The 27,598-nt window shown below is 43.7% G+C and overlaps 1 protein-coding gene across 1 annotated transcript; it reads left to right on the plus strand.

The window, feature by feature from the left end:
• The first annotated feature begins 8 nt into the window (after nucleotides 1-8).
• Nucleotides 9-27,107, plus strand: cep97 (centrosomal protein 97). The gene is made up of 11 exons (XM_056264813.1): nucleotides 9-80; nucleotides 505-647; nucleotides 739-897; nucleotides 1,000-1,101; nucleotides 1,185-1,298; nucleotides 1,461-1,627; nucleotides 5,434-5,598; nucleotides 5,676-5,839; nucleotides 12,028-12,637; nucleotides 12,865-12,940; nucleotides 25,339-27,107. The coding sequence occupies exons 1-11, from the start codon at nucleotides 23-25 to the stop codon at nucleotides 26,449-26,451; spliced, it is 2,871 nt and encodes a 956-aa protein (XP_056120788.1). The 5' UTR covers nucleotides 9-22; the 3' UTR covers nucleotides 26,452-27,107.
• The last annotated feature ends 491 nt before the right edge of the window (nucleotides 27,108-27,598 follow it).

The raw sequence follows: 27,598 nt of genomic DNA on the forward strand, positions 1-27,598 counted from the left end.
CTGGCTGACTCAAGCGGGAAGTATGGCGGCGAGTGACGAGCAGATCCGCGATCCCGGGGAGCAAATGGATAATTACCAAGGTATACGAAATTAAAAAAGATTAATCGGTACTGTTGATTAGATAGATATTATATTGTATTTCCATTGTACATGCCGTACGTGTTTAACATGCAGCGTGTGGCGCTCGTGACGAATGGACGTCTGATCGGTTTCTGTCATAATGTGCAGAAATCTGAAATCTGCTGTTTTTACACTGACAGGATTTCATCCACATATCTGATGTTTATAACACATCTGATAGGATGGGGTTTATTTAAATTATTTGCACTGGATGTAGCGTTTTTTTGTCGATTATTTCTGTCGACATCAGCTTCAGATTTCAGTTATCTCTTTAATCAATAAACTTGATATTAATAACCCTCTGAAGATTTTATTTGACCTTTACATTGAAACTGTGTTGTTAGAACAGATGGAGTTTCACTGTTTTGTTCTGTGATTATTAAGGTCCGGGTTTATTAGACCTTTCTAAGCAGAATCTCCACAAACTGGATCCGAAGTTGTTCAGTGGAGAGTCTCACACTCTTATTCTGGACCAGAACCACATCATCAAGCTGGAGCACCTGGAGCGCACTGAGGCCCTTCAGCAGGTGTGTGTGTTTACACTAGCCCTCCAGCCCGTGGGTCAGGTGTGTGTGTGTGTGTTTGACCTCCTGTGTGTGTGTGTGTGTGTGTTCACAGCTGTCTGTGGCCTCCAACCGGCTGGTGCGCATGATGGGCGTCTCGAAGCTCAATAACTTACGCGTTCTCAACCTCCCAAACAACAGCATCGGATACATCGAGGGCCTGAAGGACCTGCCGCTCCTCCAGTGGCTCAATCTGGCCGGAAACAACATTAAGGTACTTTGTTAGTTAGATAGTTCGTTTTCAGACTACCAGTGATAGAAAATGAGGCTGAATCTTCGTGTCCTCGTCAGAATCAGAATGAGTGTGTTTGTGCAGGTCATCGAGCAGCTGCACAGCTGTGTTTCTCTTCAGCATCTGGATCTGTCAGACAATAACATCTCTCACATAGGAGACCTCACCAAGCTCTCAGCGCTGAAGGTATTAGCCATGTGTCGAGAGATGAGTCTCATGTAATGCGTGAAGAGAATGTTTCTGCTAAGACTGATGTGTCCCCGTCTCAGACTCTTCTTCTGCATGGAAACATCATCACGACTCTACGCTGCGTTCCTGCTCACCTTCCCTCGAGCCTCACGGTGCTGTCGCTGGCAGAGAACGAGATCCGAGACCTCGCTGAGGTATACACACACACACACACTGCTGTACACCACACACACTACTGTACACCACACACACTACTGTACACAACACACACTACTACACACCACACACACGCACGGTTGTGTGTGGATTGCAGGTGTTGTATAGCCTGGGTTAGTGTGTGTGTGTGTGGATTGCAGGTGTCGTATTTAGCGCCGCTACACACCCTGGAGCAGCTCTCCATCGCCAGTAACCCGTGTGTGATGCCCACGCCAGCTCTGCCCGCCTGTGACTACCGCCCGTACGTGGTCAGCTGGTGTCTGCAGCTCCGGGTGCTGGACGGGTTCAGCGTCTCACAGAAAGAAGGGCAAGTTTTCCACTAATAGAGTTACAGTCTGTGTTTGAATCTGGCTTTTACTGTTGCAATACACAGCATTTTGAACAGACGCTAGTGTCTGTCACACATCATTCTGCATTAAATCACAGATCATCAACAGCCAGTGTGAGGAGATTCAGGGGTGTCCAGTCCTGGGCCGGGCGCTCCATCGCCTCCATGTTCATTCTGTACGTCTCACTTATTAAACACACTTGATTCAGATCATCAGCTCAATGAGGAAAGAGCTCTGTGATCTGAACTGTGTCACATACGAAAGAGCGCTCGAGCATCAGGACCAGGACTTATAAACACTCATAAACACACACATGATCCAGCAGTTCCAGTAGTGTACATTATGCTGAATGTTTATATGTGAATAAAAGCCTAAATTAAGTCTGTTCATCATATAAAGCGATCGAGTCTCTTCAGAAAATGTGCTTAATTCATGTTGATTAGTTTTACGATCTCTTTATGAACAGTGGTAGTTGCGCAGACTGTCAATGGAGCGACAGAAAGCTCTCAGATTTCATTAAAAATATCTTTATTTGAGTCTGAAGATGAATGAAAGGGTTAGGGTTTGAAATAGGGATGCTTCGATCCACCTTTTTTGTTTACGATACCGATTCCGATACCTGAAATTCAGTATTGGCCGATACTGAGTACCGATCCGATACAAAGGTAAAATGTTAAAAGTACTGAATTACTTAATAAGCTGTATGCAACCACAGTATTATGTTGTTCAATATTCATATTTTTTTCAGTTCTATTAAAAGTAATTTTACATCATGGCATCTTATTACATTTAAATTTACAGTCACAGACTAGGCTTAAAAAAAAAATTTGTTTGGTTCCGGTTTCCGACCGACCCTGTCAATTTATGTGCGACCCAAATTTATTTTATGAGCTTGGGGAAGAAATAATAAAAATTAAATAAATACACAAATAAAAAACTTTGAGGCGAACTATAATTTACGTTTTTGTACAGCACGCGATGCAAGATGCCATCTGTTGTCCTCCAGCAAAACAAACGAGGCAGCTACATGGTCGTTCACACATCGTTCGTCAAACTGAACTATAATACATATAGGCTACAAGTTTTTTTTGTTTTTTTTTGTCATTAAGGACACTTTTATTCATATACGCACACATACAAATGCATGCATTCATAGGCACGCACACACCACATGATGAGTTACAGAGTAACCTCCATCCGCCTCCCAAGTTTCATTAAAAATCATCCCAAATCCCAATACCCTCTTCTGCTGTCTACCACTTCTTTCGCCATGTATTTGTTCGTTTCTTTTATTACTTTATGCAATCCAAAACACTCTAACCTGCCGCGCTTCGTATCTCCAGAGCCCGTCTAACTTGTCCGCTTGTCCGCGACAAATGGATTTTTGAAGGACAAGTAAAAGAGAATTTTACTTGCCCGAACGGACAAGTAGCCTGATTAGAACATCAATAACAAACAAACAAATAACTAGGGAATCACTAAACCGAGAGAATGATTTTATTACATTTATTGTAAGTTGTGATCGATTGTGGATAATAAATGCATTAGCCTGCTGACGGTGAGGTGCGCTGTTGACGCTCGCGCAGCCTCTCGAGGAGAAATCTACACACATGAGCGCAGCACACATACACACACTCAGTTAACAACATACTGCCTATAAACAAATCTAAATGTGGAGTTTCTATATTTTAACATATGTGTTAAGCAGCCTCAATTATTTTTCCTGAATACCATATCACAATTGAAAATGTGACATTGATTTCCTACAACAGTTCAATAAACAGTTACAATTAAGTCACTTACATTTTAGATGAAATATTGGCTGTTTTTGTTCTGTTTCTGCAGCGAAAATAGTTCCAAACAAAAATCACAGCAGAACCACGGCGCATCTCACAGGAACACTCAACCTGTTTTCATTACTGAATGATTCAGCATTTTGACCGAATCGGTTGAGTCAAAGATTCAATGACCCATTCATAAACATCCGTCTCATTCTTGAATGAATCAACCGTTTAAACGAATCGTTTGAATTAATGAATCAATGACTCACTCATTAATACGGCCGCCTGCCGCCACCTATTGGCAGTTTAGTGTTATGTTTATAAGTAGCCTAGTATACTTCTTTCCGATGTTTCTTATTTGTACATTTAAATCAATTTCATAACATTATTTTATGCAATTGTAATTTTTCAGTGTAAATTATTTAATTTGATCAGCCCTACTTAGGGTAACAGTATGCTTCATCTTTCATTTTAAATTCCTAAATTTGATCAATAAATTCAATTATTTAGAATAAGACGACACTATAGGGCATTTAATAAGATTGGGGGAGGGGATGCCCTTCAAAGGTGCAGATATTACAATATGCCAATTTAAATATCAAAGCTGATTGAACACTGATGAGAACATTGCTTCAGAATAAATAAATTAAAAAAATTTAAAAAATCCGGACAAGCAACTTTTTTACTCTGACAAGTGAATGACAGATTTACTTGTTCGGAGGGCAAGCACATGAAAAGGCTTAAGGTCGAGCCCTGAATAATTTCCTACCTATCCATTGCTGCTGCCACTAAAAAAAAAAAAAAAAAAAAAAAAAAAAAAAAAAAAAAAAAATCCCTACCGACCCATGACCTCAACTGCCAACAAACCGGAACCAAACTTTTTTTTTTTTTATGCCCTAGTATACATGTCACAGTGTGAGAAAGAACATGTAAAACAAAGAAAATAATAAATGCAGCTGAATAACTAAGTCTCAAAAATTACTTTAGTCATTTACTGCATACTTATCTTTCACGGAGGAGCGGAAGCATTAAAGGAGGAGCTACGACGCTGAAGGACGAGAGAGGAACAGCAGGCCTGATGTTATGTTGTGTTTTGTTTGTGGCCAGCAGTCGTCCGCGAGGGGCTGCTGGCTGGGTCACATATAGCGCTAGGGCGGTTGCGCTCCGGAGGCGTCTGTTGGTTCTTGTCACGTGACCTACGGTGCTCTTGCAGCATTCTGGAAAGTTGAGATGTTTTTATCTCGATGGGGCGCGGACGTGCTTGGAAAAGCGCATACATTTGAAATACCGAACTTGAGCGCGCAAAAGACGTGATATGCGAACAGGCCCTTATACTTTCATTTTTGAATGCGTTTTATTTATTAAAATGTTTGAATGTTCGCCGGTTCCCGCCTCCTTCCCATAACATCTGAACTGCGTTACAGCTACACATATGGCATCTGAAGATATATTTATTTATTACATGGCTTGGTTGAGTTCTAATGTAGAATGTGGTCTGTTATTTCTTGATAACAGACCGCATGGCGCTGCTAAGAAATCTCTGTAAATGCTTCATTAAATTTGTAGTATAATTCGAAGTTTTATCACCACCCCTCGGAACATTTACTTGGCAAATACTGCAAACCACGTTGGAACTTGTTGGCATAACTATTGTGAAATACCTTCAAATCACAGATGTTTTGGCTTGCTCCATGCTGTTGGCTGTTCACGTTGCTAGCGTATGATGTCACACACTGCGCACAGCACAGCGGCGGCGCGAAAGCTTTTAATCGCCGGCATCTCCATAAACTTTTATATCACCTAGCAGATCGGGGCAATTGTTGCCGATACCCGATCTAGAATTTTATTCAGTATCGACCCCGATACCAGATACAAATATCGGATCGGAGCATCCCTAGTTTGAAACGACATGAGGGAGAGTAATTAATGACAGAACTTTCATCTTCGGGTGAACTAACCTTTGAGACAGCGTTACTCATGACAACATTCCTCAATGTTTGCAGGCTGAAAGGAGAATGGCTGTACAGTCAGGGCAAAGGTCGAGTGTTTCGGCCCGGTCAGCACGGGCTGCTGGTCCAGTACCTGTCCAACACCTGTCCCGTAACAGCCACATCTGCATTACAGTCCGCGGAGGACGCCAAACTCGAGAAAATCCTCAACAAGCAAAGGTAGCATCCAAAACACTGCATGCAATCCACAGCAAACCTGATCTTCAGTGTGTGTGTGTGTGTGTGTGTGTCTGCAGACAGCATCAGAAACAGCTGCAGAAAACACATCTCTGCGGTTCCCAGAACCCCTCTCGGCCCACACATCTACCCGTGCATCAGTGTCGGGACCACAGGAGCCGAGATGAGGATGATGATGAGGATGATGATGAGGATGATGATGATGATGTCATTCCTCAGACAGGTAAGATCGGTCACAGACACAGGAATACACTAAACGGTTGTGCCACTTTTCACAGTGGTGTATCAGCGCAGATCTCTCTTCTTCACCAGCCCCATAGATATAAACACTAGATGTCGCCTTGGCTACGGCAGTTCATTGGAACGAATGCGTCAATAGAGCCGCCATCTTGAAACAGGGGAACCCCTCATCAGCGTCAATGTAGGAAAAGGTCTAACGGAAATAAAATCACCATAAATCGTCATGAATGTGATTTTCTAGTTGTTTTGGTTCGTTCCAACGGTCAGACATGTATTTATTATAGAGCCCAGAGAAATTTTAAAAAAAGTACAAAATTTCACAATCTTGTGAAATGTAATCCCTTGCTGTCTGGTTTTTAGATTTCGTTAGTGTAAACATCCATACGCAGCACAAAAGTCCGGCATCATCCATGAATTCAGCGTTACCTAGCTACTTCCAATGACAAGACCCCTGTTCCAAGATGGCGGCGGTTTTGACGCATGTTTAGAACCCCAAGGCGACGTCTAGTGTTTATATCTATGCACCAGCCCCTGCAATCCAGTTTAGCAGATCCGTTTCCACACAGCCATGTTAATCAGAATCAGAATCAGACTGAGCTTCATTTGCCAAGTTTGTTGTTTTCACACACAAGAAGTTGATCTTGGTGACAGCAGAAGAAAGTACAGACCTAGTGCAGACAAACATAGGAATTACACAGTAGAAATGAAATATAACAATAATATAAGAAACAAAAATAATGCGATATCATACAGTAGTAGAAATATATAGAAAAAAAAATAAATAAACATTTGTATAATAGTTTAAATGAATGTACAGATATGTTATTTACAAGTGTACAGTTATGGTAGATAAAGGGTTTCATCGCCCTGCGGTTTCATCTTCATTACACTTAATCACTACACGCGTTACACTTAATCACTACACGCGTTACACTTAATCACACTTAATCACTACACGCGTTACACTTAATCACTACACGCGTTACACTTAATCACTACACGCGTTACACTTAATCACTACACGCGTTACACTTAATCACTACACGCGTTACACTTAATCACACTTAATCACTACACGCGTTACACTTAATCACTACACGCGTTACACTTAATCACTACACGCGTTACACTTAATCACTACACGCGTTACACTTAATCACACTTAATCACTACACGCGTTACACTTAATCACACTTAATCACTACACGCGTTACACTTAATCACTACACGCGTTACACTTAATCACTACACGCGTTACACTTAATCACTACACGCGTTACACTTAATCACACTTAATCACTACACGCGTTACACTTAATCACTACACGCGTTACACTTAATCACTACACGCGTTACACTTAATCACTACACGCGTTACACTTAATCACACTTAATCACTACACGCGTTACACTTAATCACTACACGCGTTACACTTAATCACACTTAATCACTACACGCGTTACACTTAATCACTACACGCGTTACACTTAATCACTACACGCGTTACACTTAATCACTACACGCGTTACACTTAATCACACTTAATCACTACACGCGTTACACTTAATCACTACACGCGTTACACTTAATCACTACACGCGTTACACTTAATCACTACACGCGTTACACTTAATCACTACACGCGTTACACTTAATCACTACACGCGTTACACTTAATCACTACACGCGTTACACTTAATCACTACACGCGTTACACTTAATCACACTTAATCACTACACGCGTTACACTTAATCACTACACGCGTTACACTTAATCACACTTAATCACTACACGCGTTACACTTAATCACTACACGCGTTACACTTAATCACTACACGCGTTACACTTAATCACACTTAATCACTACACGCGTTACATTTAATCACACTTAATCACTACACGCGTTACACTTAATCACACTTAATCACTACACGCGTTACACTTAATCACACTTAATCACTACACGCGTTACATTTAATCACTACACGCGTTACACTTAATCACACTTAATCACTACACGCGTTACACTTAATCACACTTAATCACTACACGCGTTACACTTAATCACACTTAATCACTACACGCGTTACACTTAATCACTACACGCGTTACACTTAATCACACTTAATCACTACACGCGTTACACTTAATCACACTTAATCACTACACGCGTTACACTTAATCACTACACGCGTTACACTTAATCACTACACGCGTTACACTTAATCACTACACGCGTTACACTTAATCACACTTAATCACTACACGCGTTACACTTAATCACTACACGCGTTACACTTAATCACACTTAATCACTACACGCGTTACACTTAATCACTACACGCGTTACACTTAATCACTACACGCGTTACACTTAATCACACTTAATCACTACACGCGTTACATTTAATCACACTTAATCACTACACGCGTTACACTTAATCACACTTAATCACTACACGCGTTACACTTAATCACACTTAATCACTACACGCGTTACACTTAATCACACTTAATCACTACACGCGTTACATTTAATCACTACACGCGTTACACTTAATCACACTTAATCACTACACGCGTTACACTTAATCACACTTAATCACTACACGCGTTACACTTAATCACTACACGCGTTACACTTAATCACTACACACGTTACACTTAATCACTACACGCGTTACACTTAATCACAGTTAATCACTACACGCGTTACACTTAATCACACTTAATCACTACACGCGTTACACTTAATCACACTTAATCACTACACGCGTTACATTTAATCACACTTAATCACTACACGCGTTACACTTAATCACACGTAATCACTACACGCGTTACATTTAATCACTACACGCGTTACACTTAATCACACTTAATCACTACACGCGTTACACTTAATCACACTTAATCACTACACGCGTTACACTTAATCACTACACGCGTTACACTTAATCACTACACACGTTACACTTAATCACACTTAATCACTACACGCGTTACATTTAATCACTACACGCGTTACACTTAATCACACTTAATCACTACACGCGTTACACTTAATCACACTTAATCACTACACGCGTTACACTTAATCACTACACGCGTTACACTTAATCACTACACGCGTTACACTTAATCACACTTAATCACTACACGCGTTACACTTAATCACTACACGCGTTACACTTAATCACACTTAATCACTACACGCGTTACATTTAATCACACTTAATCACTACACGCGTTACACTTAATCACACTTAATCACTACACGCGTTACACTTAATCACTACACGCGTTACACTTAATCACTACACGCGTTACACTTAATCACACTTAATCACTACACGCGTTACACTTAATCACACTTAATCACTACACGCGTTACACTTAATCACTACACGCGTTACACTTAATCACTACACGCGTTACACTTAATCACACTTAATCACTACACGCGTTACAGTTAATCACTACACGCGTTACACTTAATCACACTTAATCACTACACGCGTTACAGTTAATCACTACACGCGTTACACTTAATCACACTTAATCACTACACGCGTTACACTTAATCACACTTAATCACTACACGCGTTACACTTAATCACTACACGCGTTACACTTAATCACACTTAATCACTACACGCGTTACACTTAATCACACTTAATCACTACACGCGTTACACTTAATCACTACACGCGTTACACTTAATCACTACACGCGTTACACTTAATCACTACACGCGTTACACTTAATCACTACACGCGTTACACTTAATCACACTTAATCACTACACGCGTTACACTTAATCACTACACGCGTTACACTTAATCACACTTAATCACTACACGCGTTACACTTAATCACTACACGCGTTACACTTAATCACTACACGCGTTACACTTAATCACTACACGCGTTACACTTAATCACACTTAATCACTACACGCGTTACACTTAATCACACTTAATCACTACACGCGTTACACTTAATCACTACACGCGTTACACTTAATCACTACACGCGTTACACTTAATCACTACACGCGTTACACTTAATCACACTTAATCACTACACGCGTTACACTTAATCACTACACGCGTTACACTTAATCACTACACGCGTTACACTTAATCACACTTAATCACTACACGCGTTACACTTAATCACTACACGCGTTACACTTAATCACTACACGCGTTACACTTAATCACTACACGCGTTACACTTAATCACTACACGCGTTACACTTAATCACACTTAATCACTACACGCGTTACACTTAATCACACTTAATCACTACACGCGTTACACTTAATCACTACACGCGTTACACTTAATCACACTTAATCACTACACGCGTTACAGTTAATCACACTTAATCACTACACGCGTTACAGTTAATAACTACACGCGTTACACTTAATCACACTTAATCACTACACGCGTTACAGTTAATCACATTTAATCACTACACGCGTTACAGTTAATCACACTTAATCACTACACGCGTTACAGTTAATCACACTTAATCACTACACGCGTTACAGTTAATCACTACACGCGTTACACTTAATCACACTTAATCACTACACGCGTTACAGTTAATCACATTTAATCACTACACGCGTTACAGTTAATCACACTTAATCACTACACGCGTTACACTTAATCACTACACGCGTTACACTTAATCACACTTAATCACTACACGCGTTACACTTAATCACTACACGCGTTACACTTAATCACTACACGCGTTACACTTAATCACACTTAATCACTACACGCGTTACACTTAATCACTACACGCGTTACACTTAATCACTACACGCGTTACACTTAATCACTACACGCGTTACACTTAATCACTACACGCGTTACACTTAATCACACTTAATCACTACACGCGTTACACTTAATCACACTTAATCACTACACGCGTTACACTTAATCACTACACGCGTTACACTTAATCACTACACGCGTTACACTTAATCACACTTAATCACTACACGCGTTACAGTTAATCACACTTAATCACTACACGCGTTACAGTTAATAACTACACGCGTTACACTTAATCACACTTAATCACTACACGCGTTACAGTTAATCACATTTAATCACTACACGCGTTACAGTTAATCACACTTAATCACTACACGCGTTACAGTTAATCACTACACGCGTTACACTTAATCACACTTAATCACTACACGCGTTACAGTTAATCACACTTAATCACTACACGCGTTACACTTAATCACTACACGCGTTACACTTAATCACTACACGCGTTACACTTAATCACACTTAATCACTACACGCGTTACAGTTAATCACTACACGCGTTACAGTTAATCACACTTAATCACTACACGCGTTACAGTTAATCACACTTAATCACTACACGCGTTACAGTTAATCACACTTAATCACTACACGCGTTACACTTAATCACTACACGCGTTACACTTAATCACTACACGCGTTACACTTAATCACACTTAATCACTACACGCGTTACAGTTAATCACTACACGCGTTACAGTTAATCACACTTAATCACTACACGCGTTACAGTTAATCACACTTAATCACTACACGCGTTACAGTTAATCACACTTAATCACTACACGCGTTACAGTTAATCACTACACGCGTTACACTTAATCACACTTAATCACTACACGCGTTACAGTTAATCACATTTAATCACTACACGCGTTACAGTTAATCACACTTAATCACTACACGCGTTACAGTTAATCACTACACGCGTTACACTTCAACACGGTAGAAACAAGCGGGCCAGACTCTCGTCAACATTACCTAACTGTGACAGGGAAACTGCTTGGCTAACTAACGATCACTCCTGACACTGCGCATCTAAAAGAGACACTTTTAAACAATCATGAATTTTTAAGTTAAATGAGACAAAATGATCTCTGTCATTTTCCCGGTGCCAGTTGACATCAGTGCTAGTTTCATGGGCATGCTTGCGTTATTGACTGATCTACATGATTCTTTTTGTGATCTAGGTGCTTAATATGCATGAAAACACTGGGCTTTCGGGACCACAGTTCATTCTCAGTGCATCTCTCTTCAGTGTCTTTTCTCCTGTCGTGATTCTTCCTCCATTATTATTGCAGATGTGGTTCCAGGTGTTCAGATGAACTCGTGGATGTGCGCCGAGTCTTCTACACCTGTCGTCTCTGCGGCCCGGCTTCCACTCGCTGATGAGGACCGGATGATTGTGGAGGACGTGATGGATGAAGAGATGCATCATGGGAGTCTGCTGTCCTCTGAATCTGCCTTCTTACCCTTTAACCCTGTGGTCCATCATCCAGAGTCAGCTCCTGATAGTGGGGAGGAGGAGTTTGAGGATTCCCTGGCTCCTCCCACATCTGCTCAGCTCCACCCACCGGGTGAGGAGTCAGGGGGCGGAGCTATCCTCGCCTCTCACACACATGGATCGGGTGGTTTGGAGCACCTCAGTCACACAGACGCACAGTTTAACGGGGATGCCGTGTTCCAGAACGGGCCTGTGGAGGATTGTGGGAAGACTGTGGAGGACTGTGGGAGGACTGGGACTGGGACTGGGATGCAGTGTAAAGCACATGACGCCGCTGTGAGGATCCAGGCCTGGTGGAGGGGTCACCACACACGCCACTGTCACACACAGGCCAGAGAAGTGCGAGCCGAGATACGCCTGCGCAGAATGCAGGACCACATCGTCCACCTGACCGCAGAACTGGACAGGTGAAACTCTTGCAATTGTTTGACATTTGTGTTTAATGGTGAAAAGTCATCAAGACTTTGTTAGAAAGATTCACTGAATAAAGACTAAAGGAAAGATTTGAAAAGTTTTATCTGTGTTTATCTGTATTTCTGTGATTCGCTGATTAGTTCAAACACTAAAACGGCTTCAACTATAACGTAAGCTTAAACAGTGTAAAGTATTTCCCAGTAACTATAATGCTTTGCAGGGTGCGCAAGCAACAAGAAGAAGACCGACTGCAGAGACGTGTGCAAGAAGAAGCGGTGAAGTTCCTGTGGAAGCAGGTCAGTGTCATGATGGAGACTCGCGTTATCTCAGTCATCTGGGGAATAAACGATGACCAAGAGAATCTGGCCAGAATATGTGAAGTATCGTCACCGATTTAGGTCACATTTGACCTGACAGGGTTAGAGATCAGAGAAACTACTGGACGTGTCAGAACTTGAAACGGAAGAGGACGCATAATGTTAAAGCTAAATATATTAGCTAGTCCATAGAAAATATACATTTATAAATAAATATTGTCAGAGTGTTTGTCTTGGCTGTTTTCTTTAAGGAAGCTTTAATCTGGTCTAAAAGGAAGGCAGTAACTATTTAAACTCAGAACAGTATGTCATGTTGTGTGATAAGTGGGATAATGTACAGTAATCTGTTCATTAGGGGTGTCCCCGACTAAGGATTTTCATATTCGAATCAGATTCGTCAAGTCCTGCCTATAGTCGACTAATAGTCGAATCATGTGTGTGGTGTTGGGGAGGGGGCGGGGCTTTAACATTTTAAAGCCGCGATCTACAGAACATCACACAAAGATATAGAAGAAAATGTATAAAAACATTTTGGATCAATAAAACTAAGAAATAACATAAATAACTGCAGAAAGGCCACACTGCATAGGATTTGCATTTCACATGCAAATCAAATTAAATCGGCTGAATTGCCTGTACGAGCATGCTCTAAGTAAGCCTACAGCGCAACATCGATGCACTGAAAAATAATCAACAATTAAGAACACAATATACATTTATAATAAATAAAAATACAAAACGAAATAAGTCAGAATCAAGTCACAAGAAGCAGAACAAATGTGTGCAAAATGCCTAAAGTGCAGGGGAACAAATATTCAAAACACAAGTCACAAATAGTTAAATTAGATCACCCTGAGTGATCAATTAATAAAATAAAAATAAAGAAATTATTAAAATAACGAAAGTATGGCCCAGGATTGTCAACTTTGTCTTTTTAACTGCTGAAACAACAATAAACGCTTGAATAAATAAAGGATTTTTAGCTAAACGTGTTCACAGTATCCAAAAATCAAATTAGAACCGGCTGAAATGTTTTGAAATCACTTGTAGCTACCCATACCTGATCGAAAAAACAAAATCCAGTCTTTCACTCGGCCTGTGTCCGTTTGAGTCTTTTCAAATTGTGTGCGCGGATAAAATACATTCTAACGCTTAACGTGAAAAACGTTTAACGGCTTTGTCCTAAAACTGTTATATTAAAAGATCAAATTCTGTACACACCTTATTAATAAAGCATAGTACTATATAGCCTACAGAAAAGCAGATGAGCCCAGAATATGAACGCAACGCGTTTTATTATAGGCTACGTTAAGCATTTTCCTCCCATAGAAAACCGTTAAAGAAAGAGCTTTACGTGACTTTCTATAGGAGAAACGCGTTGCGTTCATATTCTGGGTTCATCTGCTTATCTGCACATAGAATGGTTTCTTAAGGTGTGTAGCCTACTGTGTACACATTAAGCACGTAAAAGTGCCATTTAAGCGTTTTAAAAGCTTTTTTCACGTTAAGCGTTTTAGAATGTCCCGAGGAAAACCAACCTGTTAACGTTGGCCGGCAGAAGTGCGATCATGGTTTTCCTGATGCGAAATCCAGCCTTGGAGAATATCCTTTCTGATGGTGTGCATCTTTAGATTTTCTTATCCCAGACATTTTTAAAGATTTAAATCCCTGCCGACAAGACGCTCCTCTGTCGGTCACGGATCGAAAGTGAAACTTAAATCTGTCACGGGGTGTTTGGATTTATTCACGCTGCATGCACGTTACAAAATATTTATTAAAAGCTTCTTTCTTTGCACATTTTTATTGACAGCATTATCATAATAGGCTGTATATTAACGTATTGACAGAAAACCAGTAGTTCTATGTGAAATCAGACATTGAGCACACTCATATAGCCAAAATGACATAATCCTCATTAATAACACATCTGCGAAGATTCGACCGTGAGATTGGTAGTCGAATCAGGCTCCTCCTATCGAAGCATCGAATCTTCGACTATTCGGGGTCACCCCTACTGTTCATTATTGTAAAGTAAACCTTAAAGTCCTAATTACCCTGGGCTTATTTTGTGATCATCTGCCCTTTCAGGATCTTGAGAAAAGACTTGACTTAAAGGTGCAGTGTGTTATTTCTCAAAGTCGTTGCTGAACATTGTTGATATTTGAAATCGACCCAAAGAAACACACCCCTCTCTACATGGCTCCGCCTCCAAAGCTCAATCCTCCAATCATAACCTCTGCTCTGAGTCTCGAACCCCGATCACTGCCAGTGAGGCGGCTGCACTAACAAGGACCCTAAACAGTAAACACCTCGTTCTCCAGCACGACTCTCACTAGCTTACACACGAGTGGATGTCTGTTTATCTTAGCAGAAGCACAACAAAATAGTGCTTCACGAAAAATAAACCGAAGATGATAAACGAACGACAAGCACAAAAACAACATACATACACAAGAGTTGGTTGTTAGTTGCCAGCAACACAGCTGCACCAGACACACACTGACACTCAAACCCAGTGTTACTCAGTGTTCTTCAGTGTAACCCAGTGTTACCCAGTGTTCTTCAGTGTAGCCCAGTGTTACCCAGTGTTCTTCAGTGTAACCCAGTGTTACTCAGTGTTCTTCAGTGTAACCCAGTGTTACCCAGTGTTCTTCAGTGTAGCCCAGTGTTACTCAGTGTTCTTCAGTGTAACCCAGTGTTACCCAGTGTTCTTCAGTGTAGCCCAGTGTTACTCAGTGTTCTTCAGTGTAGCCCAGTGTTACCCAGTGTTCTTCAGTGTAGCCCAGTGTTACCCAGTGTTCTTCAGTGTTACCCAGTGTTACTCAGTGTTCTTCAGTGTACCCCAGTGTTACCCAGTGTTCTTCAGTGTAGCCCAGTGTTACTCAGTTAGGGCCCTATGATTTCCGCGATTACGGAATCGCGGACGGAATTACGGAATTGGCAAATTAACGCGGAATCTAGTGTTAACGCGGAATTTTGTGGAATTTTACATATTTGGATTGAAATTCTGTTTTTGTGTGGGAGAAGAACGTATGTCTGGTGAAAATGCAGACCGGGGGAAGCAAATCTGGGCGACACAACCCCTCCCGTCATTTCAGCTCCAATGACGGCATCAAAACAATGAAAGCATGGCGAAGCGGCTCTCCACGACTCTGCTTTCGTCGGCGAAAAAGTTAAGAAACTCGACGCTATAAGCCCTCAGTACCGAGCCGAGCAGTTTGCACGTGACTTTTATGCAGTGTTTCCCACACATAGACTAATTCGCGGCCACAAAATCAACTCCGGCCGCCACATATTCCGTTTCGTCTCTCTAACACTCACGCGTCTCTCTCACATACACACACGCGCACACACACACACACACACACACACACACACACCGCGTCTGTCTATGAGGCGCCGGACTGGACAAAAGCGAAGCGAACTCCGCGAGCGACACTGGGCGAGAGAGAGACAGAGTGTGACTTTTATTTAAACTAATATAATTTATTTTACTGGACAGTTTAAAGCTCATAACCATATTTTGTTGTTACTTGAAGAGTGCAGTGTCATGTTGCATCATGCAGTATTTGTCCTGAAAAGGCTACTGAGTAAATGTCTGTAATTTAAGGTCATTCCTATTTTATTTGTATACATTTTAATCATTAACTTTAAAAGCACACTCTTTTTATGACTAAAATAACAGTAAAGGGTAAAAAAAAATGAATTCCCAAAAATTTAAACGGAAAAAACGGAATTTGGGAAAAAATAAAACGGAATTTGGGAAAAAATAAAACGGATTTCATAGGGCCCTACTCAGTGTTCTTCAGTGTAGCCCAGTGTTACCCAGTGTTCTTCAGTGTTACCCAGTGTTACTCAGTGTTCTTCAGTGTAGCCCAGTGTTACCCAGTGTTCTTCAGTGTAGCCCAGTGTTACCCAGTGTTCTTCAGTGTAGCCCAGTGTTACCCAGTGTTCTTCAGTGTAACCCAGTGTTACTCAGTGTTCTTCAGTGTAGCCCAGTGTTACTCAGTGTTCTTCAGTGTAGCCCAGTGTTACTCAGTGTTCTTCAGTGTAGCCCAGTGTTACTCAGTGTTCTTCAGTGTAACCCAGTGTTACTCAGTGTTCTTCAGTGTAACCCAGTGTTACTCAGTGTTCTTCAGTGTAGCCCAGTGTTACTCAGTGTTCTTCAGTGTAACCCAGTGTTACTCAGTGTTCTTCAGTGTAGCCCAGTGTTACTCAGTGTTCTTCAGTGTAGCCCAGTGTTACCCAGTGTTCTTCAGTGTAGCCCAGTGTTACCCAGTGTTCTTCAGTGTAGCCCAGTGTTACCCAGTGTTCTTCAGTGTTACCCAGTGTTACTCAGTGTTCTTCAGTGTAGCCCAGTGTTACCCAGTGTTCTTCAGTGTAGCCCAGTGTTACTCAGTGTTCTTCAGTGTAGCCCAGTGTTACCCAGTGTTCTTCAGTGTAACCCAGTGTTACCCAGTGTTCTTCAGTGTAGCCCAGTGTTACCCAGTGTTCTTCAGTGTAGCCCAGTGTTACCCAGTGTTCTTCAGTGTTACCCAGTGTTACTCAGTGTTCTTCAGTGTACCCCAGTGTTACCCAGTGTTCTTCAGTGTAGCCCAGTGTTACCCAGTGTTACTCAGTGTAACCCAGTGTTACCCAGTGTTCTTCAGTGTTACCCAGTGTTACTCAGTGTTCTTCAGTGTAACCCAGTGTTACCCAGTGTTCTTCAGTGTAGCCCAGTGTTACTCAGTGTTCTTCAGTGTAACCCAGTGTTACTCAGTGTTCTTCAGTGTAACCCAGTGTTACCCAGTGTTACTCAGTGTTCTTCAGTGTAACCCAGTGTTACTCAGTGTTCTTCAGTGTAGCCCAGTGTTACCCAGTGTTACTCAGTGTTCTTCAGTGTAACCCAGTGTTACTCAGTGTTCTTCAGTGTAGCCCAGTGTTACTCAGTGTTACTCAGTGTTCTTCAGTGTAGCCCAGGGTTACTCAGTGTTCTTCAGTGTAGCCCAGTGTTACTCAGTGTTCTTCAGTGTAGCCCAGTGTTACTCAGTGTTCTTCAGTGTAGCCCAGTGTTACTCAGTGTTACTCAGTGTTCTTCAGTGTAGCCCAGTGTTACCCAGTGTTACTCAGTGTTCTTCAGTGTAACCCAGTGTTACTCAGTGTTCTTCAGTGTAGCCCAGTGTTACTCAGTGTTCTTCAGTGTAGCCCAGTGTTACTCAGTGTTCTTCAGTGTAGCCCAGTGTTACTCAGTGTTCTTCAGTGTAGCCCAGTGTTACTCAGTGTTCTTCAGTGTAGCCCAGTGTTACTCAGTGTTCTTCAGTGTAACCCAGTGTTACTCAGTGTTCTTCAGTGTAACCCAGTGTTACTCAGTGTTCTTCAGTGTAGCCCAGTGTTACTCAGTGTTCTTCAGTGTAGCCCAGTGTTACCCAGTGTTACTCAGTGTTCTTCAGTGTTACCCAGTGTTAATCAGTGTTCTTCAGTGTAGCCCAGTGTTACTCAGTGTTCTTCAGTGTAGCCCAGTGTTACCCAGTGTTCTTCAGTGTAGCCCAGTGTTACTCAGTGTTCTTCAGGGTAGCCCAGTGTTACTCAGTGTTCTTCAGTGTAACCCAGTGTTACTCAGTGTTCTTCAGTGTTACCCAGTGTTAATCAGTGTTCTTCAGTGTAGCCCAGTGTTACTCAGTGTTCTTCAGTGTAGCCCAGTGTTACCCAGTGTTACTCAGTGTTCTTCAGTGTTACCCAGTGTTAATCACTGTTCTTCAGTGTAGCCCAGTGTTACTCAGTGTTCTTCAGTGTAGCCCAGTGTTAATCAGTGTTCTTCAGTGTAGCCCAGTGTTACCCAGTGTTCTTCAGTGTAGCCCAGTGTTACTCAGTGTTCTTCAGTGTAACCCAGTGTTACTCAGTGTTCTTCAGTGTAACCCAGTGTTACCCAGTGTTCTTCAGTGTAACCCAGTGTTACTCAGTGTTCTTCAGTGTAACCCAGTGTTACCCAGTGTTCTTCAGTGTAACCCAGTGTTCTTCAGTGTAACCCAGTGTTACTCAGTGTTCTTCAGTGTAGCCCAGTGTTACCCAGTGTTCTTCAGTGTAACCCAGTGTTACTCAGTGTTCTTCAGTGTAGCCCAGTGTTACTCAGTGTTACTCAGTGTTCTTCAGTGTAGCCCAGTGTTACCCAGTGTTACTCAGTGTTCTTCAGTGTTACCCAGTGTTACTCAGTGTTCTTCAGTGTAGCCCAGTGTTACCCAGTGTTCTTCAGTGTAACCCAGTGTTACTCAGTGTTCTTCAGTGTAGCCCAGTGTTACTCAGTGTTCTTCAGTGTAGCCCAGGGTTACTCAGTGTTCTTCAGTGTAGCCCAGGGTTACTCAGTGTTCTTCAGTGTAGCCCAGTGTTACTCAGTGTTCTTCAGTGTAGCCCAGTGTTACTCAGTGTTCTTCAGTGTAGCCCAGTTTTACTCAGTGTTACTCAGTGTTCTTCAGTGTAGCCCAGTGTTACTCAGTGTTCTTCAGTGTAGCCCAGTGTTACCCAGTGTTACTCAGTGTTCTTCAGTGTAACCCAGTGTTACTCAGTGTTCTTCAGTGTAGCCCAGTGTTACTCAGTGTTCTTCAGTGTAGCCCAGTGTTACTCAGTGTTCTTCAGTGTAGCCCAGTGTTACCCAGTGTTCTTCAGTGTAGCCCAGTGTTACTCAGTGTTCTTCAGTGTAGCCCAGTGTTACTCAGTGTTCTTCAGTGTAACCCAGTGTTACTCAGTGTTCTTCAGTGTAGCCCAGTGTTACTCAGTGTTCTTCAGTGTAGCCCAGTGTTACCCAGTGTTACTCAGTGTTCTTCAGTGTAGCCCAGTGTTACCCAGTGTTACTCAGTGTTCTTCAGTGTTACCCAGTGTTACTCAGTGTTCTTCAGTGTAGCCCAGTGTTACCCAGTGTTCTTTAGTGTAACCCAGTGTTACTCAGTGTTCTTCAGTGTAGCCCAGTGTTACTCAGTGTTACCCAGTGTTCTTCAGTGTAGCCCAGTGTTACTCAGTGTTCTTCAGTGTAGCCCAGTGTTACTCAGTGTTCTTCAGTGTAGCCCAGTGTTACCCAGTGTTCTTCAGTGTAACCCAGTGTTACTCAGTGTTCTTCAGTGTAGCCCAGTGTTACCCAGTGTTCTTCAGTGTAACCCAGTGTTCTTCAGTGTAGCCCAGTGTAACCCAGTGTTACTCAGTGTTCTTCAGTGTAACCCAGTGTTACTCAGTGTTCTTCAGTGTAACCCAGTGTAACCCAGTGTTCTTCAGTGTAACCCAGTGTTACTCAGTGTTCTTCAGTGTAACCCAGTGTTCTTCAGTGTAACCCAGTGTTACTCAGTGTTTTTCAGTGTAGCCCAGTGTTACTCAGTGTTCTTCAGTGTAGCCCAGTGTTACCCAGTGTTCTTCAGTGTTCTTCAGTGTAGCCCAGTGTTACTCAGTGTTACTCAGTGTTCTTCAGTGTAGCCCAGTGTTCCCCAGTGTTCCCCAGTGTTCCCCAGTGTTCCCCAGTGTTACCCAGTGTTACCCAGTGTTACCCAGTGTTCTTCAGTGTTACCCAGTGTTACTCAGTGTTCTTCAGTGTTACCCAGTGTTACTCAGTGTTCTTCAGTGTTACCCAGTGTTACTCAGTGTTCTTCAGTGTAGCCCAGTGTTACCCAGTGTTACCCAGTGTTACTCAGTGTTCTTCAGTGTTACCCAGTGTTACTCAGTGTTCTTCAGTGTAGCCCAGTGTTACTCAGTGTTACTCAGTGTTCTTCAGTGTAGCCCAGTGTTACTCAGTGTTCTTCAGTGTAGCCCAGTGTTACCCAGTGTTACTCAGTGTTCTTCAGTGTAACCCAGTGTTACTCAGTGTTCTTCAGTGTAGCCCAGTGTTACTCAGTGTTCTTCAGTGTAGCCCAGTGTTACTCAGTGTTCTTCAGTGTAGCCCAGTGTTACCCAGTGTTCTTCAGTGTAGCCCAGTGTTACTCAGTGTTCTTCAGTGTAGCCCAGTGTTACTCAGTGTTCTTCAGTGTAACCCAGTGTTCTTCAGTGTAGCCCAGTGTTACTCAGTGTTCTTCAGTGTAGCCCAGTGTTACCCAGTGTTACTCAGTGTTCTTCAGTGTAGCCCAGTGTTACCCAGTGTTACTCAGTGTTCTTCAGTGTTACCCAGTGTTACTCAGTGTTCTTCAGTGTAGCCCAGTGTTACCCAGTGTTCTTTAGTGTAACCCAGTGTTACTCAGTGTTCTTCAGTGTAGCCCAGTGTTACTCAGTGTTACCCAGTGTTCTTCAGTGTAGCCCAGTGTTACTCAGTGTTCTTCAGTGTAGCCCAGTGTTACTCAGTGTTCTTCAGTGTAGCCCAGTGTTACCCAGTGTTCTTCAGTGTAACCCAGTGTTACTCAGTGTTCTTCAGTGTAGCCCAGTGTTACCCAGTGTTCTTCAGTGTAACCCAGTGTTCTTCAGTGTAGCCCAGTGTAACCCAGTGTTACTCAGTGTTCTTCAGTGTAACCCAGTGTTCTTCAGTGTAACCCAGTGTAACCCAGTGTTCTTCAGTGTAACCCAGTGTTACTCAGTGTTCTTCAGTGTAACCCAGTGTTCTTCAGTGTAACCCAGTGTTACTCAGTGTTCTTCAGTGTAGCCCAGTGTTACTCAGTGTTCTTCAGTGTAGCCCAGTGTTACCCAGTGTTACTCAGTGTTCTTCAGTGTAGCCCAGTGTTACTCAGTGTTACTCAGTGTTCTTCAGTGTAGCCCAGTGTTACCCAGTGTTACTCAGTGTTCTTCAGTGTAGCCCAGTGTTCCCCAGTGTTCCCCAGTGTTCCCCAGTGTTCCCCAGTGTTACCCAGTGTTACCCAGTGTTCTTCAGTGTAGCCCAGTGTTACTCAGTGTTCTTCAGTGTTACCCAGTGTTACTCAGTGTTCTTCAGTGTAGCCCAGTGTTACTCAGTGTTCTTCAGTGTAGCCCAGTGTTACTCAGTGTTCTTCAGTGTAACCCAGTGTTACCCAGTGTTCTTCAGTGTAGCCCAGTGTTACCCAGTGTTCTTCAGTGTAGCCCAGTGTTACTCAGTGTTCTTCAGTGTAGCCCAGTGTTACTCAGTGTTCTTCAGTGTAGCCCAGTGTTACTCAGTGTTCTTCAGTGTAGCCCAGTGTTACTCAGTGTTCTTCAGTGTAGCCCAGTGTAACTCAGTGTTCTTCAGTGTAGCCCAGTGTTACTCAGTGTTACTCAGTGTTCTTCAGTGTAGCCCAGTGTAACTCAGTGTTCTTCAGTGTAGCCCAGTGTAACTCAGTGTTCTTCAGTGTAGCCCAGTGTTACCCAGTGTTACTCAGTGTTCTTCAGTGTAGCCCAGTGTTACTCAGTGTTCTTCAGTGTAGCCCAGTGTTACTCAGTGTTCTTCAGTGTAGCCCAGTGTTACTCAGTGTTCTTCAGTGTAGCCCAGTGTTACCCAGTGTTCTTCAGTGTAGCCCAGTGTTACTCAGTGTTCTTCAGTGTAGCCCAGTGTTACTCAGTGTTCTTCAGTGTAGCCCAGTGTTACTCAGTGTTCTTCAGTGTAGCCCAGTGTTACCCAGTGTTACTCAGTGTTTTTCAGTGTTACCCAGTGTTACTCAGTGTTCTTCAGTGTAGCCCAGTGTTACTCAGTGTTCTTCAGTGTAGCCCAGTGTTACTCAGTGTTCTTCAGTGTAGCCCAGTGTTACTCAGTGTTCTTCAGTGTAGCCCAGTGTTACCCAGTGTTACTCAGTGTTACCCAGTGTTACTCAGTGTTCTTCAGGGTAGCCCAGTGTTACTCAGTGTTCCCCAGTGTTACCCAGTGTTACTCAGTGTTCTTCAGTGTAGCCCAGTGTTACCCAGTGTTACTCAGTGTTCTTCAGTGTTACCCAGTGTTACTCAGTGTTCTTCAGTGTAGCCCAGTGTTACTCAGTGTTCTTCAGTGTAGCCCAGTGTTACTCAGTGTTCTTCAGTGTAGCCCAGTGTTACCCAGTGTTACTCAGTGTTACCCAGTGTTACTCAGTGTTCTTCAGGGTAGCCCAGTGTTACTCAGTGTTCCCCAGTGTTACTCAGTGTTACCCAGTGTTCTTCAGTGTAGCCCAGTGTTACTCAGTGTTCTTCAGTGTAGCCCAGTGTTACTCAGTGTTCTTCAGTGTAGCCCAGTGTTACCCAGTGTTCTTCAGTGTAACCCAGTGTTACTCAGTGTTCTTCAGTGTAGCCCAGTGTTACCCAGTGTTCTTCAGTGTAACCCAGTGTTCTTCAGTGTAGCCCAGTGTAACCCAGTGTTACTCAGTGTTCTTCAGTGTAACCCAGTGTTACTCAGTGTTCTTCAGTGTAACCCAGTGTAACCCAGTGTTCTTCAGTGTAACCCAGTGTTACTCAGTGTTCTTCAGTGTAACCCAGTGTTCTTCAGTGTAACCCAGTGTTACTCAGTGTTCTTCAGTGTAGCCCAGTGTTACTCAGTGTTCTTCAGTGTAGCCCAGTGTTACCCAGTGTTACTCAGTGTTCTTCAGTGTAGCCCAGTGTTACTCAGTGTTACTCAGTGTTCTTCAGTGTAGCCCAGTGTTACCCAGTGTTACTCAGTGTTCTTCAGTGTAGCCCAGTGTTCCCCAGTGTTCCCCAGTGTTCCCCAGTGTTCCCCAGTGTTACCCAGTGTTACCCAGTGTTACCCAGTGTTACCCAGTGTTCTTCAGTGTAGCCCAGTGTTACTCAGTGTTCTTCAGTGTTACCCAGTGTTACTCAGTGTTCTTCAGTGTAGCCCAGTGTTACTCAGTGTTCTTCAGTGTAACCCAGTGTTACCCAGTGTTCTTCAGTGTAGCCCAGTGTTACCCAGTGTTCTTCAGTGTAGCCCAGTGTTACTCAGTGTTCTTCAGTGTAGCCCAGTGTTACTCAGTGTTCTTCAGTGTAGCCCAGTGTTACTCAGTGTTCTTCAGTGTAGCCCAGTGTTACTCAGTGTTCTTCAGTGTAGCCCAGTGTAACTCAGTGTTCTTCAGTGTAGCCCAGTGTTACTCAGTGTTCTTCAGTGTAGCCCAGTGTTACCCAGTGTTACTCAGTGTTCTTCAGTGTAGCCCAGTGTTACTCAGTGTTCTTCAGTGTAGCCCAGTGTTACTCAGTGTTCTTCAGTGTAGCCCAGTGTTACTCAGTGTTCTTCAGTGTAGCCCAGTGTTACCCAGTGTTCTTCAGTGTAGCCCAGTGTTACTCAGTGTTCTTCAGTGTAGCCCAGTGTTACTCAGTGTTCTTCAGTGTAGCCAGTGTTACTCAGTGTTCTTCAGTGTAGCCCAGTGTTACCCAGTGTTACTCAGTGTTTTTCAGTGTTACCCAGTGTTACTCAGTGTTCTTCAGTGTAGCCCAGTGTTACTCAGTGTTCTTCAGTGTAGCCCAGTGTTACTCAGTGTTCTTCAGTGTAGCCCAGTGTTACTCAGTGTTCTTCAGTGTAGCCCAGTGTTACCCAGTGTTACTCAGTGTTACCCAGTGTTACTCAGTGTTCTTCAGGGTAGCCCAGTGTTACTCAGTGTTCCCCAGTGTTACCCAGTGTTACTCAGTGTTCTTCAGTGTAGCCCAGTGTTACCCAGTGTTACTCAGTGTTCTTCAGTGTTACCCAGTGTTACTCAGTGTTCTTCAGTGTAGCCCAGTGTTACTCAGTGTTCTTCAGTGTAGCCCAGTGTTACTCAGTGTTCTTCAGTGTAGCCCAGTGTTACCCAGTGTTACTCAGTGTTACCCAGTGTTACTCAGTGTTCTTCAGGGTAGCCCAGTGTTACTCAGTGTTCCCCAGTGTTACCCAGTGTTACTCAGTGTTCTTCAGTGTAGCCCAGTGTTACTCTGAGTAACACTGAGTAACACTGAAGAACACTGAGTAACACTGGGCTACACTGAAGAACACTGAGTAACACTGGGTAACACTGGGGAACACTGAGTAACACTGGGCTACACTGAAGAACACTGAGTAACACTGGGTAACACTGGGCTACACTGAAGAACACTGAGTAACACTGAGTAACACTGAAGAACACTGTGTTCTTCAGTGTAGCCCAGTGTTACTCAGTGTTCCCCAGTGTTACTCAGTGTTACTCACGTGTAAAGCGAATCAAAGAAACCTCTCGTCTGTTTTCAGGCCTTCCCGCTTTGCTTTCTTCAGCGCTGCAAAGCTGTTCCAATATTAATCCGTGTCCTAAAGCTCTTTCCTGATTAATCTGAGAATCGCATCCATTTCGAACCGAGGTTGCTGGTCCGTACGGATCAACTATGATCCCTGTCCTTGACATCGCGATATCAAATATATTGTGCAGCCCTCGAGACGAAACTAACAAATCTCTACCGATGGACAAATTTCTACCGTGTATATATATCGACCCACCCTTAGTCGTAGGGATAATAAGGGGTTTTGTTTTCATTTTTTGCAAAATACACTTTATGGCAGATAATGAATATTTCTGACTGTGTTTATCTAACAGCTTCAGGTTGTGCTGGAGTGGCAGTCGTCTTTGAACGAGAGCTCTGCATTCAATCCCAGCATTCCTGCTGTCGGTCCCGTCAGCACTGAGATCTCCATCCCGGAGTCCGGTTTCCATTCCCTCAGAGAGAGACAGGGAGCGCCAGACACCAGCCGGATCAGGGCCGGATCCCTTGCGCCTGTTCTCAGCCGGATCTCAGCCGGACCCCCAGCGCCAGACACCAGCCGGATCTCACCCGGATCCCCAGCGCCAGACACCAGCCGAATCCATGCTGGATCCCCAGCACCGGACACCAGCCGGAACTCAGCCGGACCCCCAGCGCCAGACACCAGCCGGATCTCACCCGGATCCCCAGCGCCAGACACCAGCCGAATCCATGCTGGATCCCCAGCACCGGACACCAGCCGGAACTCAGTCGGATCCCCAGCACCGGACACCAGCCGGAACTCAGCCGGATCCCCAGCGCCAGACACCAGCCGGAACTCAGCCGGATCCCCAGCGCCAGACACCAGCCGGAACTCAGCCGGATCCCCAGCACCGGACACCAGCCGGAACTCAGCCGGATCCCCAGCACCGGACACCAGCCGGAACTCAGCCGGATCCCCAGCACCGGACACCAGCCGGAACTCAGCCGGATCCCCAGCACCGGACACCAGCCGGAACTCAGCCGGATCCCCAGCACCGGACACCAGCCGGAACTCAGCCGGATCCCCAGCGCCAGACACCAGCCGGAACTCAGCCGGATCCCCAGCACCGGACACCAGCCGGAACTCAGCCGGATCCCCAGCACCGGACACCAGCTGGAACTCAGCCGGATCCCCAGCACCGGACACCAGCCGGAACTCAGCCGGATCCCCAGCACCGGACACCAGCCGGAACTCAGCCGGATCCCCAGCACCGGACACCAGCCGGAACTCAGCCGGATCCCCAGCACCGGACACCAGCCGGAACTCAGCCGGATCCCCGTATCTCTCGCTCAGGTCGGGGACTCTGGCCGCTGGAGACAGTCTGTTACAGCAGTATCTCTCATCCGTACAGCGACTGCAGGAGGAGGAGGAGGGAGACACAACATCTGATCTCTCCCCTCAGGGAAAACAGGAGCGCTTGTCCTGACCAGAGCTGGACGTTTGGGCATCACAGGACACCAGACTGATGAGACCCCATGCCTTCGTGGATGAAGCTTTAGCTTTTCTTGACGATCATCACTTGACTTCAATAGACATGTCTTTTATTTCCATATTACATTATTGTCATCCGTCAAACACTCCGATTGAACGAGGTTGTGTGTTTAACTCAACAATGACTTTATTATGACTGGCCACTGCTGCCTTTCTTCTCTCTAACAGTGAGAACATGCATTTACACAGTTGGAATATCAGTATAAAGCTTTCTGTCAGAAGTCATTGACATACTTCACATATTCACTTACCCAGAGTGCCGAGCTCTTTCAGTCCACTTACCAGTCGACTGGTTTCCTTATTAAACGTAAAGTCTGGACGACACAACCAGAAATAGCCTTGAACTGTAGAGGAGCATGTGGCTGTGTGGAATAAATGTGAATTTATTTGATAGTTTGAACCTGTTGAGAGTTTAATAGCCTTTATCATAAATATTAGTATGTGTGCTTCTGGATATTTACCGTATGTGCTGCAACAGCTGTTCTGTGTGGCATATGCAACAAGTGTTAATTTATTTCACATTTTTATTCTTTTTTTCTATGTCATATATTAAACAAAACCTTTTTGAAAATAAAGTTTTACTTTCCTTCACCATTGTGGTCATTGTCCTGCACCAAAAAGTTCAACAATCACCTAATTGATTAATAACATCACAGACGTTACAGTGAATAAACCCGCTGTGAACACTGCTGCCTCTACAAGACCAGCTCTATGATTCTACACTTTTCTCCCGTGGCTGATGCAGAGGTCAGAGGTCACACACTCTCCATCTCTAACCTGATCCTGATCCTTCTGGCGGGTGAATATCTGACAGGCTGCGGGTCCTATGGGCCACTAGCACTAACACCAATAGCACTAGCACTAACACCACTAGCGCAAGCACTAACACCACTAGCACTAACACTACTAACACTATCACCACTAGCGCAAGCACTAACACCACTAGCACTAACCCCACTAGCACTAACACTACTAACACTATCACCACTAGCGCAAGCACTAACACTACTAGCACTAACACTACTAACACTATCACCACTAGCACTAACACTACTAACACTATCACCACTAGCGCAAGCACT

This window comes from Rhinichthys klamathensis, unplaced genomic scaffold (genome assembly GCF_029890125.1).
Source record: "Rhinichthys klamathensis goyatoka isolate OS25496 unplaced genomic scaffold, OSU_Roscu_1.1 h1tg000224l_1, whole genome shotgun sequence".
In the NCBI taxonomy this organism is placed as follows: domain Eukaryota; kingdom Metazoa; phylum Chordata; class Actinopteri; order Cypriniformes; family Leuciscidae; genus Rhinichthys; species Rhinichthys klamathensis.